This window comes from Oryctolagus cuniculus, chromosome 13 (assembly GCF_051225735.1).
Source record: "Oryctolagus cuniculus isolate XC-2025 breed Fujian yellow rabbit chromosome 13, ASM5122573v1, whole genome shotgun sequence".
In the NCBI taxonomy this organism is placed as follows: Eukaryota; Metazoa; Chordata; class Mammalia; order Lagomorpha; family Leporidae; genus Oryctolagus; species Oryctolagus cuniculus.
Window position 1 is genome coordinate 103,841,080 of NC_142879.1, and position 21,397 is coordinate 103,862,476.

The window sequence follows — 21,397 nt, forward strand, 5'->3', positions numbered from 1 at the left end:
CTCATAATACGTATTTTCCATGAGCTTTTTAATACCCCTCATATAATAACATTTCCTTCTCCTCTAGAGTTTATTATGTAGCATGGTTCAGGCAAGAAATATTTTAAATAGGAGCAGATAAAATTAATGAAACCATTGTGGGAAATATAATATTTTGTATTGTGTGGAAGCCACCTAAAGAGTTGTATTTGACCAAACCTTATGGTAAATATGATACCCAACTCATAGACACAAGTGCACATTAAGTCTGCCTTCACGTAACAATTTTCATTTGAGCCATTACTTGTTCAACATGTATTACATTGTACAATGTACTCTTTTTTTTTTTTTTTGGACAGGCAGAGTTAGACAGTGAGAGAGAGAGAGAGAAAGGTCTTCCTTTTTCCATTGGTTCACCCCCCAAGTGGTCGCTATGGGTGGTGCATTGCAGCCAGAGTGCTACGCCGATCCAAAGCCAGGAGCCAGGTGCTTCTTCCTGGTCTCCCATGTGGGTTCAGGGCCCAAGCACTTGGGCCATCCTCCACTGCACTCCCGGGCCACAGCAGAGAGCTGGCCTGGAAGAGGGGCAACCAGGACAGAATCCGGCGCCCATATGGGATGCCGGCACCACAGGCAGAGGATTAACTAAGTGAGCCACGGCGCTGGCCCCCAGTATCTAACTATATTTAAAACATTCTTGCCTGACCAACAGAACAAATCAATAAATACAAAACTATGTCCCTTTGATGAAACAATTTTGGCTGAAATACGAGTGTCAGTATCATCCATTAAAAGCAACAAATCAAGGTAGTTCTGGCATCCCATCAGTTACAAAAAAAAAGCTTCTCCCTTACAAATTCAAAACACCGATGTGAAAAGGAGCGCTGTGAACTTGCAGCGTGCATCAGGGATGCGAGGCAGCCAGGGATTCTTACTGGAGCGTGGATTCAGAATCCTTCGTAGATGTGATTTAGTTTGTGAATAGCAAGGTGAGTACTCAGTCATTCACTTAGTTGGTTACTGTGACATTAGTCATGCATTCAGTTGAACGTTTATGTAATGAGACTGCAGACCCAACGAGAAAACTTGCTGTTCTTGAGTTGTCTTTGGCCCCTCTAGTTGATCCATGAGTCAGAAACAGAACTCGAGTTAGCACAGGAGGAGCTCGCTTGGTAGGACAGACAGTGGAGTGCTTAATGGATCTCCACAGTATTTGCCGTTACGTTCAGCTTCTCTTCTTTGATTCAAACCTGCCTGCATGCTGTTTTTGTTTCCTTTTCTCTTTGTGCATGCTGACAACCAACTACTACTCCTTATAAAAGAAATAAGTAAAAACTGCAGGGTATCTTAATCATATCGCCACCATAATTTCAAGAAGACATGAACATGTACATTTTTATGCTGTTGGAAGGTGAGATGAGCAATAGCTGGCTGAGAAGGAGGCGGCACTGAGGAACGCCAACTTGGGTTTTCGGGAGGAATTTCAGAAGCCTGTTGCTCAGGGAAGGGTTTTCATTGAGATACTTGAAGATGAGCAAGGGGTAGTAAAGCCAGTGCCCTTGATACTGCTGAGCCAAAGGAAGCCACGCCACGTAAGAAAGGGGGCAGTACACAGAGCTGCTGCTGCCTGTCGGCTATGCTGGAGACCAGCACACAAAGCTAGTCACAGCTCCATGGCATCATTTACATCAGCGACCTCAGTTATGCTGGGAAACATAACATGCTGTTGAAATGTTAAGCGTGTAATGAGTACCTTTAAAAAGGTATATTCTTATCTGAATGAAATCTCAAATAAGGATCAAGTTCTTAAAAGGATTATTTGGAAGAAGCAATACTTTTATTGTAGATATTAAGTAACTAGGACATGTTAACTGTGAACAATAAAACTTTTAGAATAATTAAGTGCTTATTTTAAAATATTATTGCCTTTAAGTTTTCTTTGTAGGAAGGAAGTATGATTTGGCTGGGTTCCAACATATCTATATTCAACTTAAAAGATCTTCCTGCGGTTCAGCCGAAAACTCTCACGCTTGTGTCAGTTAAGCCTTTTAAACATAGATACCCTTAACTTTTGGGACACCTGTTTTAAAGGCCCTTCGTGCTTTTGGTTTGAAAGCATGTATGTAAAAGTAACCTGATGATATGAAATAGTTCGGTATGCTAGCTGTTTCTTAGTATTTTGGAATTTGTGAGTTTAATAATACTTCAGATAAGAGTAACGTTTTTCTCACCTGATGTTTTTAAGACTTTAGAAATTTACATGTTTGCCAAAATTCCAGGACAGTGTAATGTAATAAGGCTTTCTTGTGCCTAAGGTATAATAAAATACTGTCAGTATTCTATACCGAGAATGCATCAGTCACTGTCGAGTCATTGTGCTCCATGGTACTGAGAACCTCCTCTCTGGAGTCTTACCCAGAAAAAACTCAGGGCGTGCCTTCTGCTTTTCACTCTGCTAGTGTCTCCAGGTTCCACTTTTCAATCTGTAAAATGAAACTCTGGGCCTGATGACCCCACAGGATGTTTTCAGCTCTGTCCCTATGGAAATCCCCTTCCATTTGCACTAAACACACACGGCTAATACTCCAGTACTTCTGAGTAGTCAGAGGCTGTGCTGATGAAGGAGTTGGCTTTCTCCACAACGCTGAGCCTGAGCTGTGCACTCTGCTCGTTAAATTCCCTGTCAAACAAAGTTGCTGCTTAGTGTATACTACATACAGTTCTTCTTGGTTAAAATGGTGTTTTCCAACATTACTTAGATTATTTCTTGTCTTCTACACATCGATTGTATTAGCTACACTTACCTATTACTGTTTACATCTAATTTTTTCCTTTCTCCCTGTCTGCTGGGTGATTTACATTATTTATCAATGTTTTTGTGTATGGAAAACATTGCCATGTTTATATAGGTAAGCTGTGCAAGACAATGTACTCAGAGAAGTGTCGGCCCTCCCCCCATGCCTGCGGCCCCATTCCCATAATCCCTCTGGTTTTCAGAGATTTGGGTTGTTCAGGAACTACTTTGGGTTATTCAGTACATACTGAAATTGGACAAATAAGAAAATACATTGGTGCTAATAAGAGACCCAAGTTTCTCACTGTCAGAGAAAGAAGTTACAAATAAGGGAGTCAGAGAAGGCTAAAGTAAACCCTGGGGAGCTTGATTGGCATTACAGATTCCCAGTATGCACTCAGGATTCTTAAGATATATTTAAAAAAAAAAACTAGTTGCAGAAATGCAACTGGGCCATGTAAATATTAGTGTACATGAATGTATTTCCTAGCTCTGCTGAGAAAATGTGGAAGCAGTGAGCCTGTGGTGTGCCCAGGTCTGGCATTCAAATCTCACTCTCCAGTACAAGACTCCTTAAAGAGATGGCTGGTTCCAGAGCCAGGATGGAGGAAATCCAAGATAAGCCTGGAATAGTAAGTGTAAATAAACAAATATAAATGAAAAGTTTGAGATCATTTAAGAAAGACATAGGACCCAGCATGGATTAGTTCCCAATTGCCAAATCTGCAACAATTTTAGCAATAGAAAAAGGATAGCATTGGATTATAACCCATAGAATAAAATAAATATTCATGTATCCATATTGATATAAATACTCAAATAAATACATGAAAGATAAGGGGCAGCTCGAATGGAATTCCAATTATAAAATAATAAGTAATTGGGAAAACAGAAACTTACCCATAGACAGAAAAAAAAACACCATGGTAATCATTGCTGCAAGCCAGAATCATCTATGTATGCTAAAACCCGTGTATAAAACAAGAAAAAAATATATTTCTCACAAGATAAATCATTTATTCATTTATTACAAAGAAGGCGATTGTAAATTGTCTAAAGAAGCCTGGCTGACATCTCAACCAGTTAATCAAGGTTGAAATCACCATCACCAGTAATGAGACAATGACACATCATGTTCCATTGGTATAATATATGGACTTCAGTGGTAATCTTACTCAAAATGCATAATAACCTCAATCAGATCATTGGGAAACATCAAAGGAACCAAGTTGAGGAACATGCTACAAAATAAGGGTCCAGGGCTCTCTGGGAGAGTCAAGGTCACAGATTACAAGGAAGGATTACAGCAGCTTCTTCCAAGTCCACCAGACCGGGTTGCCGTATCTGGAAGATGCTGTGGGGACAGGTACACTGTGGGATGATGCACGGCTTCCCGAGCCGGGGAAGAAACTGGCGAAAGTGGAAGAAGGTGTGCAGGTTAGCTAGTGGTATTGTGCCGGTGCTACTGTCACGTTCTCCATTGCAGGAGTGGGGTGACCGTGTCGCACGCTCTCCATGGGATGGGGAAGAGGACCCAGGAACACTGCTCTATTTCTGCAACTTCCATAGAACTCTAAAACTTCCAAAATGAAAAGTTTTTTTAAAAAAATTCTGATCAAAGTGAAGCAGAAATCTTTTTTTCTTGGGTTGCATTAGTATATCTGAAACCATAACCTTGGATTTGTATATAATATATAATACATGACTGTAGCATCCATCCATGGAATGCATACAGGAAGCGACAGGGAGGCAGATTTGTCATAGTCTCAGTGCCCCTCCATGTGGAAATGTCTTAGGAACAGCTAGCATGGCATGTACTCTGTGGAATCTAGCGAGGCTAGGATCCAGTAGGCACTCGATCATGGGTGGATTTCAGATTCCTAGCTTCTGCTGACACTAGAGCAGCCCGAAGGAAACAACGCTGACCTCGACACGGCTATCTTTCCTGCAGCTCACAGGCGAACAGCTGCGGTCGTCATTCTCGTCCCCTCTCTAAAGTCCCTAACAACTTGAATTGTTTTCTGTGGCGGCCCTTTCAAGTTCCCACACACTTAGTGGTTCCAGCAACACAAATCCTGTCTTGCAGCTCTCTGAGTGATAAGTCTCTAATAGCTCAGTAGCCTGAAATCTGGTCATTCCTTTCTGCAAGCCCACAGAAAGGACCGATTGGCTTGTTCACTCAGATGTTGACTGAAATCAGATTTCTTTTGGTTGTACAAGGACCCCATTCCTTTGCTGACTGAGGGTCATTCTCAGCTTCTAGAGGGTCCCTACACTGGGTTCTGACCCCCTTTCTCAGTCTTTAAAGCCAGCAGAGTAGGGCAGGCCTGTCTCATGTTCCACGCTCTCCTGCTTCTGTCCCATCCTGGAAGGCATCTGCCTCCCTTCCTTCCACTTGTAAGAGTGTATATGATAATCCAAGATGATTTCCCCAGCTCCAGGTCTGTATCGTACTCACATCTGCAAAGTGCTTGCAGCTACCTCTGTCAACCCACAAATCGCTAGCTGGTATTAATAGTCATCACAGCTAACTTCCTGAGCACTTTATATGAGCCAAGTAATATTCTAAAGTGTAGTTTATGTTATTAATCAAATTATCATTATATCACAATGAGGTAGGTTATTTAGCCGTTTTTTAGAGGTTCAGAAGCAAAGGAACAAAACGCATCAGTTCATTTACCAGAGTCACCGCTGTGAGTGTGAACTGAGGTTTGAGCCAGGTGATGTGGAAGTGAGGCTGGTAAACTCTTTACTGCCATAAATCACACAAATGACTCAGAACTTGTGATATTTTGCTCAACTAATTGATGGTAAAATGCCTCGCAAGCTTATCAATAAGCTGGCTCTTTATTCTTAGTCTTTTAAGAAAATGACATTTTTTCCTTGCTAGCACAATAATAAAGGCACATGGGTGATTGAAAATGAATGGTATTTACTTAGATTATCTTACTCATTGCCACTATTATGCTAAGAATTGGTCTCTTAGATCCTTCAGAACAAGTTAATTAGAGAAACAAGAAGGTAATTAGGTTATCGTGCAGTCTCGTGGCATGCCTCTTGTTGCAGAGCTTGAATGTGTAATAATTGTCTGTCTCCTACCTTAAACTGTTCTTTGAGGTTAGTGGTGAAGTCCCGTCAATTGTGTGTTTAAGCACTTAGCACAATTTCTACTCCTGGTAGGCTCCGGAATAAGGAGCAGATGAGTGGATGATTTAATTAAGTCATTTCTGTAACTTTCAACCCACTTGTGCTCTACTCTTAAAATTTAGTGCATTAATTTGAAGTCAAAATTGTCCTTCAGACAAAATAATTTCTAAATCCTATGTGTAATAAAAATAATTTTAATAGTCGCAAAGCCATTAGTATGTCTTTATCAAATGCAGAATGATAGATGGTTACTACTCACTGAGCACTTGGCGGGGAATAGGCACTGAACTGAATGCTTTGTGTGCATGCCCAGTCAGTCTTCAAAGCAGCGCTGGTAGGGGATGTCCTAGTTTTACAGACGTGGAACCCAGGAACTAGATCAGACATGCCATGGACCCCGAAAGGCACTCACAGGGTTTCTGGGTTTGACTTCCCTTTGACTCTATCAATTGATTAAATGCAAAAGTACAAGTTTTAAAAGTCTACATTCTAATTCTTGTAGATTTCCACTTAAAAAATTAGGTAGCACCTTGAACTAGAAAAGTGAATTTCCACTTAGCTAAGTGTTAAGAACTTAGGAATCTTTCTAGGATTAACATACAATAAGATTAAGTTTTTCTTTGTTGGTATCTCTTTCTGTGGGCTTTAACGTGCAGACACACACACACACACACACACACACACATACTTACACGGCAGCTGCCACAAGCAAGACACAGAACAGCTCTATCACCAGAGGGCTCAAAGAAGTGCCTCCTTTTTAGTCATACCTGTCACGAACCACAGACTCTAGCAACCATGGTCTATATTCTCTGTCATTATAGTTTTGTCTTTCTGAGAATGTCACAAAAATGAAATCATACCATGTGAAACATGGTGTAAATGGCTTCTTTGACTTAGTGTGCCTTTTCTATTCATTCAAGTTATTGCATATATCAATTGTTTGATCGTTTTTATTTCTGAACAGAATTCCATCATCTAGAGATCCCGCAGTATATCCATTTGGATTGTTCACATTTTATATATATTTTGAATGAAGCTGCTACCAAGATTGGTATACAGTGTTTTGGGGAGGTTATGAATCTAAGTTTTCACTTCTTTAGGATAAACCCCTAGAAATGGGATTTTTGTGTGGTATATTTAGAGTATATTTGATGTTTTCGGGAATGTCCAAACTGTGTTCCAGGGTGATTGCACCACCTTACCTGTGATGTTTGAGAGGTCCAGTTTCTCCACATCCCCATAAGCATTGGACTTTGTCAATGTTTTCACTTTAGCCATTCTTAAGAAGTGTTTGCAAAATGAGTATACTTTTGATTTAAATTTGCGTATCTTTTCAGTGAAGTGTCTGTTCACTACTTCCGTGTATTTTCTAGTTCAGTTGTTTTATTCAATTTTGAGAGTTCTTTATAGTCATAGGAAGTATCTTCTAGTTTAGCTTGCTGTTTCCTTCTCTCATCCTAGTGTTTCATAGAACAGAAGTTTTAATTTTGAAGTCTACTTTGTCCAGTTTTTCCTTTTATGGATAGTGCTTTTGATGTTGAGCACAAGAATTCTGCGCTTACTCAAGATCATTTAGATTTTCTCTCTTGCTTGCTTCACTTTTTAAATTAGACCTATGATCCACCTTGGGTTAATATTTTTAAAGAGATGTGAAGTTGTGAGTTAGGGATTTAATATGAATCTCCAGTTGTTCCTACACTGTTTGTTGGAAAACTGTTCTTTATGGAACTGCCTGTCTGTCTGCATCAGAAGTTGTCTATTTGTGTGAGTCCACTTCTGTTCTCTTACTGTGTTGATCACTATGCCTGAAGCTTTGCCAATAACTATATAGCTTGGATTAGTGTAGTTTTATTGTAAGCCTTAAAATTGGCCAGTTAGTTTATTTTGCTTTTTAAAAATTGTTTTCACAATTGTAGTTGCTTTGCCTTTCCCTTTATATTTTAGAATAATGTTATTTATATTGGAAATAATGCTATTGAGATTTTTATTTGAATTGATTTATAGATAAATTAGGGAAGAATTCACATCTTATGTTAAGGAGCCTTCCAATTCATGAATATGGTATATCTATCTTTATTTTGGTCATCTTTGATTTTTTAACTCACTGTTTTGAGTTTCAGAATACAAGTCATTGTCACTTGTCTTGTTAGAGTTATATCTTTGTGTTTATTTTTAGGAAAAAAGGAATTATCATGAATGACTTGGCTTTTTCTTTCTTAATTTCCAATTTTAATTGTTAGCATATAACAATGTGAATATGATTTATTTTTGTGTGCTGACTTGGTATTCTGTGTACTTTCTGAATTCACTTTGTACTTTTAGTCAATTTGGGGATATTTCTTAGGATATTTATGAAGATGACTTTGTCCTCTGAAAACAAGAGTAGTGTTATTTCTTCCTTTGTAATGTGTATGCCTTTTATTTGTTTTCACTTACTGAAAACCTTAAGAGCAGTGGTGGTGGATATGCCTGTCTTTTTCTCTAGTCTTAGGGGGCAGCATTCAGTACTTAAGTAGAAGGATACCTGTGGTTTTATTGTTGATACCCTTTATCAAATTGAGTAAGTTCCCCTCTACTCCTAGTTTGCTGAGAGTTCTTACCATAAATAGATGTATTTTTCCTACTGCATTTTCTGCATCAATTGAAATGATCGTGTGGCTTTGCTGCTTTGGCCTGTTCATACAATGGAATATGTTAGTCACTGTTTAGGTACCGAACCAACACTTCGCTTGGTCATTTTCTTCTTATATATTGCTTGACTTCACTTGTTTCTTGGATCTTCCTCTCTTTTTCTGTGTTAACATTTAATGATTTCTGATCTTTACTACTCCCTTCTTTTCACTTGCTCTTGGTTCATTTTGCTCCTCTTTACTTATTTAGTTATTTTTGGACATGACAGCTTAGAATTTTTTTAAAGATTTATATATTTATTTGAAAGTCAGAGTTACACAGAGAGAGAAGGTGAGGCAGAGAGAGAAAGAGAAGTCTTCCATCGCTAGTTCACTCCCCAATTGGCCACAATGGCCAGAGCTGTGCCAATCCGAAGCCAGGAGCCAGGATCTTCCTCCTGGTCTTCCCATGTGGGTGCAGGGACCCAAGGACTTGGGCCATCTTCTGCTGCTTTCCCAGGCCTTAGCAGAGAGCTGAATTGAAAGTGGAGCAGCCGGGACTCAAATCGGTACCCATATGGGATGCCGGTACTACAGGTGGTAGCTTTACTCGCTATGCCACAGCACTGGCCCCAGCGTAGAATTTTTGAGACATGGTTTTATAACACATGCTTTTAGTGCTATAACTTGTCCACCTGACTAATTTTGATTCTTTTTTTTTCCTTTTCCTCTTTGATCCATGCATTCTTTAGAAGTACGATAATTTCCAAGTGTTTGGAGGATTTTTTTTGTCATCTTTATACTATTGACATACATTTAAGGTAATTTGGGTCATAGAATGTACTTTATATGATTTTTTTGGTTTTATAACCCTGAATATGATGTGTCTTCAAGAATGTTCTGTATGCATTGAAAAGAGTATGAATTCTGTTGTTGTGTTGGGTGTTCTACAGCTGTTAACTGGACTAATGTTGCCTAGTTCTTCTACATCCTTTCTGATTTTTTGTCTACATACTGTGTCAATCAATATGAGAGGAGTATTGAAGTCTGCAGTAATAATTGTGGATTTGTCTCTATTTCCAATCTATTATATTTAAGACTGTTGTGTTTTCTTAGGAAATTGACCCTCTTATTATTGTCCAATGGCTCTCTTTATCCCTGTTAATTTTCTTACCTTCAGAGTTCTTTGTCTGATACTAGTATGATCGCTTCAGCTATCTTTTGATTAGTATTTGAGTAGTATAATATAGTTTTTCATTCTCTTACTTTCTAACTCATCTATATCCATTACATTTCATATGAATTTTTTGTCTTGTAGATGCAGTGTGTGTGTGTGTATGTATGTGTTTCATCTATTTCAACAGAATCTCTTCCTTCATGGACTTGTTTAGGCCATTTATATTTAATATAATTTTTATGTTTATAGTTTGCTTTATCATCTTGACATTTTTTTCTTTTTTTCCATTTGCCTTCTTCCTAACTTCTTTTATTTCATAGACTATTTTTTAATATTCCATTTTGATCAATTAATTTTTATTACAACCTTTCATGGGTTTTGGGTGGTTGATGTGTGGATTAGAATTTTGCTACCTGACTGTTTACAGTCTACTTAGTATTTTACCACCCCAAATGGAATGTAGAAACCTCACTTCTTTATCATAGTCTCATTGTTATCCTTCCTTTGTTTTGTAGTTGCCATATATACTGTATCATTTTTGTTGTTGTTTCATTCCTGACATTTTAAGTATCTCAGATATAATTTCACCTTTCTAAAGATCTTTAGCAGTTGTTTTGGAACAAGTCTGCTGGCAGAGACCTCTCTTTTCCTTTACCTGAGGCTGTCTTGATTTTATCTTCATTCTTGAAGGATATTTCGCTGGTTGACAAGTTTTGAGTTTACAATTTTTGTTGTTCGAGCACTTTAAAAATGTTTTATTTCCTTGTGAAATCCATGATTTCTGATGACAGATCTATAGTCTCTTACATCATGGCTCCATTAGAGTTTTGAATCATTTCTTCTGGTTCTTTTTAGAATTTTCCTTTTTACCTTTGGCTTTCATCATTGGAGTGGCAGATGTGGGCCTAGATTTGGGGGTATCTGTCTGTTGGAGGTTCAGTGAACCTCTTGAATCTATTGGCTTATGTCTCCTGTGACGTATGGGAAGGTCTTAGGAACTATTTGTTCCAATATTTTTTTCTGCACCATGTTCTCTTCTGGTACTCCAGTGACATAAATGTTAGATATTTTATTTTTGTTCTACACGTCCCTGAGATTGTTTATTTAAACAAGAAAACTCATTTACTCTTTGTTTTTCAAATTGGGTAATTTCCATTGACTTAACTGACAGGATCACTGCTCTTTTCTCTTTCATCTGCACTTGGCAATTAAGCTCATCCAGTGATTTGTAGACTTTTTTGTTGTTGTATTTTTAGTTCTAAAATTTCCTTTTAGTCCTTATTTATATCTTCCATTTGTCAAGAAGTTGCTGAGGCTGTCTATCTTCCAATCTTTTAAAGAGTATTCGTCCTTACTTCTGGGACATTTTTATAATTGCTGCCTTAAAAATGTGATAATTCTGACGTCTGTGTGTCTTCAGTGTTGTCATATTTTGGTCATCTTTTCCCATGCAAGTTGAGACTTTCCTGGTTCTTCCTCTGCCAAGTAATTTTGATTTGTATCTTGGACATTTTGAATACTATGTTATAAGAGTCTTGGTCTCATTTAAATCTTGTAGCGAGTTTTTGATACTTTTAATTTAGTGGAGAACTTACTCAGTTGTATTCTAGCCCTGAGTTTCAACCAGCTTGTAGGTTGTGATTCCATAATCAGTTCAGTTTATAAAGCTTTTGCAGTGCAAAATTCGGGTCATTCTGAATTTCAGGTTTTTTGATTGGGAATGCTCAACCTCATATAATATGTCGAAACTAGAAGACACAAAAGGGAAAGGGGATGAAGCTATCTAGGAAAGTACTCTGAAAGTTCTCATCCCTAGTCAAAGTTTTAACACTTTTAAATTTGAATTCAGAAATGTGTTCACGTTTGGTTTTTAGGTAACTTTCCTTTTTGGAATTTTTTTTGGATAATTTTCGTTTAGCAAGGATAGCAGAGTAGGAATAACAGAACATGCATTTAGAGAAGGCTAATAACCAGGAATGGACAATCTGATTCATTGTGCTCCTTACTATGTCTTATTAGAGACTGCTATAAAATAGTCCCATGAACATATTTGAAGTGACTAGAAATACACTGATTGATACAAATGTAAAAGATGTGGGGCCAGAGATGTGGCCGTAACCAGTTAAGCTGCTACTTGTAACACCGACATCCCATATGGGTGCAACTTCGAGTCCTGGATACTGCTTAATGACCTGGGAAAAGCAGCAGAAGATGCCCCAAGTCGTTGGGACCCTGCACCCATGTGTGAGACCTGGATGAAGCTCCTGGCTTCTGGCTTCATCCTTGCCCAGCCCCTGCCATTGCAGCCATTTGGGAAGTGAACCAGCAGATGGAAAATCTGTGTTTTTCTCTCTCTCCCCCCTCCAACCTCAACTCTAACAAAAAAAAAAAATGCAAGTCTTATAGCTTAACTTAGCACATGTGCTAAACAATTAGTCTTATATTTTAAACTGTTTTATCCTGCAACTGATAATAAGTCTCCTAGATTTTTAATCAAAATGAATTGCATTTGCCATCTTTTTTCAACTTGGAATTCCATCTTACGGCTAAAATGAACAATTTGTGATACTTGCCTTTGACCTATTTTTAAAATTAAGTTGTTCACGTGAAAATAGTTGTAGGTTATCAAGTAATTCACAAATAGTTACAGATTCACAAATCATACAGAGATCCTGTGTCCCCCAGGGGTAACGTCTTGCAAAACCACAATGGACAGCAGCAGAGCATGGACTCGCATGTAGTTGTCAGGATACACAACAGTTCTATCTCTGCACAGTTCCCTGGGTTCCTTCTTCACCCACTTTTCTCCTGCCTGTCTGCCCGGTCTCTCATGGCTGTTCTCTGTTTTCAACCTTGTGAGTTCTCAAGAATGTTACATGAATGAAGTCAGGCAGTATGTAACGTCCATAATTTCTTATGGATTCGCTAGATTGTTACACATACCAGTAGGTTTTCTTCCCCCTTTTTATTGTTGAGCCTTATTCCCTGACTTATTTTCTAGGCTGTATTTTACCATCATTTGAGAAAAAAAAAAACAGTGTTTTATTACTCAGGAGTTTTGTCATTTATATATTTGCTTTGAAATTTGGCAAAAGCCTTGGGAATATTCTTATGTTCCCTCTTCATTTGCATTTAGGTCACCAGTAATCATCACATGTTGTTATTATTAAGTCTTATGGGGAAAAGAATATTAGGTCCAGTAGTTTTTACTCATTTACATCCTGTTGATTTCCTGAACTAGAAGTAGGATCAGAACGCATGAAGGAGAAGCTGCTTGAAAAATATTAACACCCCACCAGCGTGCTGAGCAGGAAGGAGCCAGTTCCTGGGGACTCTGGGCAGTGAAGAAGTATATTCCTGGTACAGGGCAGCGGGGCACATTCGCTCTTCTCGCTGGGCTACACTGCTTTAGTAACTGTGTTCAGCTTCACCACCAATAATGGGAGAAACTGTAGAAACGCCTAGCTTTAAAATGTTGGGAACCGAGTGTGGGCCCCTACCTGAAGGCTGTTGCATGCTCACCTAGAGAGCCAAGCTGAGATCCCAACAGAGCGTGGAGGGATGAAGAAATGAGGCAGTCATGTAATCGGAGTACAGTTCTGTTTAACTGTCATCATTATAAATGGGAAAGTCTGTGTTCAGAGTGTCATTATGAGTGTGGCTGTAGTGTCCGTGTCGTGTTCCATCTAGCAAGTGGTAACTCCCTGTTTTGATTTTCATTTGAGGAGAAACAAAGAGCTAGACATACAGTATTAGGTAATTGTTACTATCCCTGATTACCCAGCAGGCCCACTGTTTATTAGTTCAGTTTAAGTGGATGTTTTAGAGTGGGGAAGGGGGGAATGTTAGAGGTTTGCAGACACACAGCAAACGCTGAGGCACGTCCTACAGTATTGTAACACAGTGCCAGGATTTTTATATTGTCAGTTTGCTGATGGGAAGTATAAAATGAGAATTCTTCAGCAGAAATTACTCTCGTCAACTTTGACTTTGCAAAGTGTTTTTTATGTTAATCTAACAATCTGTGTGCATATTGGAACTGTTTTAGTATAGTGATCATCTTTAAGTATTAGTATAAGAATTAATGAGCAAAGGAAATCTGATGAATCCATTCACCCAGCAATCCAGAGCACTTGGAGAGGTACATGCGGTAATGCAGTGTGAGGCTGTACTTGATGAGTGCCCCGACTTCATTGAAATCAAAGTCAGAGTTTTTGACTGACATCTTCAATGGGATTGATTGAGGTGCAGGTAGCTACATTTTGTTTAGTATGACTTTGTAAGTATTCTGATCATAATTCTGACAGATAGTCTGCTGTAGTTAAAAAAGAGCAGTTTTTAACTCCTTCATGCCTTTGATATATACATGTTTTTAATAAATTATTATAATAAATAAATTTTACCTGAATATTGAAGCATATTTTCTGCTTGCCAAAAAGTATGCATTTAATTGTAATACAAAATATTCACTCTAGAACTGTTCCGTAGAGGTTAATGAACCCACTGTAAACACAGAGGTGGCAAGGGAGGATCCCAGTCATCTGAAAATGTTTCATGGTGGGGCAAGCGTTTGACACAGCAGTTAAGCCATGGCTTAGGACACCAGCACCCCAAATCAGAGTGCCTGGGTTGAGTCCCGACCCTACTCCCAATTCCAGATTCCTGTTGATGCGCACCATGGGATGGTCTGCGTGCTTGGATCCCTGCTCCCATATGGCAGACTTGGCAGGCTTGGAGTTTCAGTGCCCGGCTTGCTGTCTAAGGCTTAGGTCTGGCTGATACAGACATCTCGGCAGTGAACCAGCAAATAGAAGCTTTCACTCTGTCTCTGCCTCTCAAATTAATGAAATAATTATTTCTTTAAAAAGAAAGATGAGCTTACTTTTTAAAAATAAAGTTAAGATATTTATTAGTATCCCTGTTATTATGTGTTACTATTTGTCAGGAGTTAGAATACTTAATAGAGAAAAGAGAAAATCTGGTGTTCTAAGGTGTTTATTCTGGGCACAGTGACATCCTCTTCAGCCTCGTTCTGATTTCCTGGTACGCTAGTGAGACTACCAGGGTATAAAACTGAGCTCTGTAGGCAGTCGGACCCGTGTTCAGTTTCTGCTTTTACTACCAAATAGCTGTGAGTCGATGGGCAAGTTACTTAACTTCTCCACACCTGAAGTTTTTTCTTTCTTGTATAACTCATAAACTGTTCTATAAGTTAAATGATTTGTTTATAAACATTTAGTGCAGTACCTAGAACATAGAAATTTATTCTTTGCAGAAGAAATGGAGGAAAATCCTAGCGCCTGTAGAAAGAGCTGTTCTATAGTACTGCTAAAATCCTAGTTTGCTTAAACACATTGAGCATCCCTATTTTGAAAATCTGAATTACAAAATGTTCCAAAATGTGAAGCTTCTTGAATGCCCGCTTGACGCCATGGAGAATTCCACACTTGACCTCATGTGACACATCAAAGTCAAAATGCAGGTGCAGCTTGGGATGCTTGCATCCCATATCCAGACGCCTGGGTTTGAGTCCCAACTCCACTTTGAATTCTAGCTACCTGCTGATGTGCACCTGGGAGGTAGCAGACACAGGGGTCCCTGCCACCCACACGGGAAACCCAGACTGAGATCCTTGCTCCTGGCTTCAAGTTGGCCCAGCCCCAGGTATCGTGGCCATTTGAGGAGTAAACCCGCAGATGAGAGATTGCTGTCTGTCTGTCTCTGTCTCTTTCTGTGTCTCTCTGCCTTTCAAATAGAGTAAAAACAAAATTTTTATTTTTTTAAATTTATTTATTTATTTGAAAGGCAGAGTTAAAAGAGTGCAAGTGAGTGCACTTATATCCGCTGGGTCACTCCCCAAATGACCTCAACAGCCAAGGCTTGGCCAGGCTGGGGTCAGGAGCCTGGAACTCTACCTGGGTTTCCCACATGGGTGGCAGGGGTCTGAGTACTTGGACCATCTTGTGCTGCTTTCCCAGGCCATTAGCACAGAAGTGGATTGGACGCAGAGCAGCTGGGACTCAAATCAGTGCTCACAAGGGGTGCTGGCATCACAGGACGCATTGTAAGCTCTCTAAATATTTTTTTTTAAGATGTTATGTATTTGTTTGACAGGTAGAGTTACAGACAGTGAAAGAGAGAGAGAGAAAGGTCTTCCTTCTGTTGGTTTACTCCTCAAATGGCCGCAACGGTCGGAACTGCGCTGATCCAAAGCCAGGAGCTTCATCCAGGTCTCCCATGCAGGTGCAGGGGCCCGAGCACTCAGGCCATCCTCCATTGCTATCCGAGGCCACAGCAGAGAGCTGGAGTAGAAGAGGAGCGACCAGGACTAGAAATGGTGCCCACATGGGATGCTGACGCCGCAAGCAGAGGATTAACCTGCTGCACCACGGTGCCAGCCCCCTAAATATTTTAATGGAGGCACACTAAGAGTATTTTATGGTTACTAGGGGCTATGCATGCAGCATGTGTGTGAAGCATAAATGAATTTCATGTTTAGAATTAGGGCCCATCCCACAGTAGCTTATTCCATACATGCAAATATTCCAAAGTCTGAAAACACCAAAACAAAAGCATTCTTGGTGCCAAGCATTTTGGATACCAGTTACTCAGCCTGTCCTTCAAATATATGAATAATTCCAGAATTATATCTAAATCTGCACTGATTTTGCTCTCTAAAATACCTTTGTGAACTTGATAAAATCGTCTGCAGGTAGCCACATTATCAGGTTTATAAAAGGAAACAAGTCCAGATTGACTAGATGTGTACTGGAAGTTTCCTTTTCAGATTTCTAGAAGTTGAAATGTTTGTGGCACAAGGATCTATTTTAATCTCTTGTTCTTTGGTTTCAGCAGGAAAGGAAGGGTCAGAAACCCTGGGGCCTGAAGCTCAGGCCGATGGAGCAGGATGTACAGGTACTCTGCTGCCATTCTTTGATTCTGCACTCTTTGAAGGAGGGCTTTTGTAGCACTGGTTTTGCATTTGTGAGTCCTGAATTGGTCTGTTGCCTCCTCTTTTATCTTGGCCTCCTTAAATGTTCAAGGACTTAGGCATATGATATACTACATCAAAAATTATAAGTCAGTATTCTTTAAATCCAATATAAATGTGCAGACACAAAATATTTTCCATTCAATGAGGGTGATAATTATAATCTATAGATAATCCAAAAAACGAGATTTTGAGTAAGAACTTGAACTTCTACCAGTTTTTTTCTAACCTAAGCTACAAAAACGCAGCAAACCAGATGAGAACCGTGCACATTCAGGAGTTGTGTGGACATGGCCGAGCAGACAAGGAAAGCAGGATCTTCTCTTGGGATTTCTGTGATTGCAAAAGGCAGAAATGAAAGTTGAGTGGTGGTAAGCGAGAACACTGGCCTCTGGGTGACCGAAAGTCCCTGCTCCCTGAGAGGAGGCTCTACCCCTGGGAAGGATTCAGGTCAGCTTTAAGGACCACAGAGTGAGAGGAAAACTGAAAACCATTCTCACATGTGGTAATACTGGACACTTCTTTTTATGTCCCTTAAGTCAACTAGAACGGTTAGAATGTAAACTCCAAAAATGAGTTCCAAATTATTAAAACATTAGGATAATTGTGTTTTATATATTCAACCATGATCTAGATACTTCTGTCATATATATATATATATATATTAAAGATTCATTTATTTATTTGAAAGACAGAGTTACACAGAGAGAGAGACAGACAGAGACAAAGGTCTTCCATCCAATGGTTCACTCCCCAATTGGCCGCAACAGCCGGAGCTGTGCCAATTCGAAGCTAGGAGCCAGGAGCTTCCTCCAGGTCTCCAAGCGGGTGCAGGGGCCCAAGGACTTGGGCCATCTTCTACTGCTTTCCCAGGCCATAGCAGAGAGCTGGATCAGAAGAGGAGCAGCCAGGACTCTAACCATCGCCCATATACTCATTATGCCATTTTTTTACTGCTTTCCCAGGCCATACCAGAGAACTGGATTGGAAGTAGAGCAGGCAGGTCTCGAACTGGCTCCCATATGGGATGCCGACACTTCAGGCCAGGGCATTAACCCACTGCACCGCAACACTGACCCCCATATATATATTTTAAATATTTATTTATTATTTGAGAAGTAAAGAGAGAGGTCTTCTGTCTGCTGGTTTACTCCCTAAATAGCCACAATGGCAGGAGCTGGGCCTATCCGAGCCAGGAGCCAGAAACTTCTTCCAGATCTGCCATGTGGGTGTGGGGTCTCAAGCATTTGGGCCATCTTCCACTGCTTTCCAAGGCCATTACCAGAGAGCTGGATGGGAAGAAGAGCAGCCGGGTCATGAACCGGCACCCATATGGGATGCTGGTGCCACCGGCAGAGGCTTAACCTACTACGCCACAGCGCTGACCCCTTTGTCATATACTTTTTTTTTTTTTTTTTTTTTTTTGGACAGGCAGAGTGGACAGTGAGAGAGAGAGAGACAGAAAGGTCTTCCTTTGCCGTTGGTTCACCCTCCAATGGCCGCCGCGGCTGGTGCACTGCGCTGATCTGATGGCAGGAGCCAGGTACTTATCCTGGTCTCCCATGGGGTGCAGGGCCCAAGCACTTAGGCCATCCTCCACTGCACTCCCTGGCCACAGCAGAGAGCTGGCCTGGAAGAGGGGCAACCGGGACAGAATCCGGCGCCCCGACCAGGACTAGAACCCGGTGTGCTGGTGCCGCAGGCGGAGGATTAGCCTAGTGAGCCGCGGCGCCGGCCCATATACTTTTAATTAAATTTTTTCTTCTCTGTGGCTTAACATCTGTATACTTTTTTAACCTTGCAGTACATTTTAGAAATTTTGCATAGAACCTAATAAAGTGTCTTTTCCTGTACCATGTACGATGAGTGTAGATCATGGGTAAGACATATAAAAATAGGTTTTCATCTGTGATATAAACATTAGCACTCCTATACTTGTCATTCCGTTCCATTAAACAGAGTAAATTAACCAAGTCACACTGGAGTACGTGATGATTTGCCTGCAGCCCAAGATTTCATATTCTGCTCTGAACTAGGTATTGTGTAACTTGCATGAATAATGTATTCAGATATGTTATTATCAAATATTTGCCATGCGAACCTGCAGATTGTATAAAATATTTAAACTGGGTATTTGTTATTAACAGAATGGTTATATTAATGAACACAAAAGTGTTTCTGTTGCTCTTTTCAGAATGTTATCAGAATTACAGAAGGCCATTTGCCCTTCTAGACAAAATACTCTCAAAAAAGACATTCACAGTTTTTTATTTCACAATTCGCTCTTCACTGTAAACAGAAATGAATTATTTCAGTTTGAAGTACTAAATAGTACATAATCCACCCCTGCCCTGCCGAAGAAAATGAAAAGAAATGATATCCAGAAACAGGGTAACCTTATATTAACCAAAGTTGCTGCCAACGTGTGAGGTCTCCCCCACCCACAGGAAGATGACCTGCTGTGTTATTTCCTGGAGCATGGGGAGTTAGGAGTAAGCAAATGTGTACTAAAGCTCCAATAACTGTCACTCTCAGGAAGATGGAAATTGAACTTTAAAGGCTTTTAAGCAGTTAAACTTTTTTTAAAAAAAGATTTATTTATTTACTTGAAAGTCAGAGTTACACAGAGAGAGAAGGAGAGGCAGAGAGAGAGAGAGAAATCTTCCATCCGCTGGTTCACTCCCCAATTGGCCACAATGGCCAGAACTGCACTGATCCGAAGCCAGGAGCTTCTTCTGGGTCTCCCACATGGGTGCAGGGGCCCAAGGACTTGGGCCATCTTCTGCTGCTTCCCCAGGCCACAGTGGAGAGCTGGATCGGAAGAGGAGCAGCCGGGACTCAAACCAGTACCCATATGGGATGCCGGCACTGCAGATAGTGGTTTTACCCACGACACCACAGCGCTGGCCCCAGCAGCTAAACTTTAAAATTATATTTTACCTTTGCTTTTGTTGCTTCCTTGAGTTGCAGGGACTAATAAGCTGATAAAAGCATTGTACAGTGGTCACCATCATTAGTTCTGGGCTAGGCTGAAGCCAGGAGCCTGGAACCCCATCCTGGTCCCCCACATGGATTGCAGGGGTCCACACTCTCACACTCTTGGGCATCTTCTGCTGCCTTTCCAGCCTCATTAGCAGGAAGCTGGATCAGAAGTGGAGCAGCCGAGACTTAAACTGGGATTTTGATATGGGATGTAGGCATTACAAGCAGTGACAGCCTGCTTCATCACAACCGGCCCTTCCACATATTTTCTAAAGTACACTCTTATACGAATATTTCTGGCTAAAAAAAAAAAATCTTTATGACAAATAGTTGCCATCTCTAATTATGATTATAGTGCTGTAATTTTACATTTGACCAGTGATTATAGTCTTAGGAATCTATCCTTTGTCAGTCAGCTCTGAGGTTTTTCATGTACAACAAAGCCAAATTATCATCATATGATTCAGTACACTTGCTCCTCTCTAATATAAACATTAAGTTTAGCAATTTTTTTAAAGATCTATTTACTTATTTGAAAGCCAGAGTTACATAGAGAAAAGGAGAAAGAGAGAAAGAGAGACAGACAGACAGAGAAAGAAAGAGTGATCTTCCATCTACTGGTTTACTCCCAGATGGATGCAATGGCTAGGGCCAGGCCAAAGCCAGGAGCTAGGAGCTTCCTCGGGGTCTCCTTGTGCAGGGGCCCAAGGACGTGGGCCATCCTCCACTGCTTTCCCAGGCCACGGCAGAGAGCTGGATCAGAAGTTCCTGTCCTGGAGCATGCAGACAGGAACTGGCGCCCCTATGGAATGACAGTGTCATAGATGGCAACGTTACGCACTACACCGGAACACCAGCCCCGGTTTATCAGTCTTAAGGAAATTATTTGCTTTATAATTGCTATGTTCACAAGATGCACTGTATAATACTGTATATTTTATGGATAAAACGGCAGAATTCCTGTTCTCAGCTTGAAATTGGGCTTGCTAATGCAGACTTGTGGAGAGTGGGGTTTAGTGGAAAGAGCCTGCAGTTGGTAGCAGACACTAGTAGCCAGTCGTGCGCTCTGATAGGTACTTGTTTCCTCTGTGGTCACGGGAAAGCTAACTTTCCTAACTCTGTTTCTTCTTTGAAAAAAGACTTCATTGCGATATTGTGATGTTCGTCTCGCAGGATTGCTGTAAGAAAATAGCTAACAATTACATAGCGTTAATAAGTGCTAAGTGCAGTTCCAATAAGCACATTACTATGTTAATTTAATCTTCACAACAACCCTCTGACCCCCCCCAAAGCTTTTAGTATGTGAACTGAGTATATGCTGCCTCACAAAACTCCTAGTTTCAGTTGTGAGTAATTGGGAATAATTTCTGGCACATTAAAAGCGTTGGCATTTTTAGTATCACTCTTGAATGTGGACTCTAAGGCAACTTAATACCTCCTATGAGTCATTTTTTAAGAAATATGAATGGGCCAGCGCCGCGGCTCACTAGGCTAATCCTCCGCCTAGCGGCGCTGGCACACCGGGTTCTAGTCCTGGTCGGGGCGCCGGATTCTGTCCCGGTTGCCCCTCTTCCAGGCCAGCCCTCTGCTGTGGCCAGGGAGTGCAGTGGAGGATGGCCCAGGTGCTTGGGCCCTGCACCCCATGGGAGACCAGGAAAAAGCACCTGACTCCTGGCTCCTGCCATCGGATCAGCGCGGTGCGCCGGCCGCAGCGC

At 40.6% G+C, this 21,397-nt stretch overlaps 1 protein-coding gene across 19 annotated transcripts in view; it reads left to right on the plus strand.

Annotated features, from left to right (window-relative positions):
* The window catches only part of ZEB1 (zinc finger E-box binding homeobox 1), a 182,242-nt gene that overhangs the window by 130,702 nt on the left and 30,143 nt on the right, over positions 1–21,397 (plus strand). For 6 of the 19 annotated variants that reach the window (XM_070056087.2, XM_051821677.3, XM_089311880.1 and 3 more), the window contains one exon: positions 16,565–16,624. The exons of 9 other annotated variants lie outside the window; for them this stretch is intronic. Coding sequence is in view for 6 of the 10 variants with exons in the window: in XM_051821677.3 (XP_051677637.3) it covers positions 16,565–16,624 (60 nt within the window). In the remaining 4 variants the exon portion in view is untranslated. Of the gene's footprint in view, positions 1–16,561; positions 16,625–21,397 lie in introns of all 19 variants that reach the window. 4 more of the 19 variants (XM_051821676.3, XM_051821679.3, XM_051821678.3 and 1 more) reach the window with 1 other exon arrangement.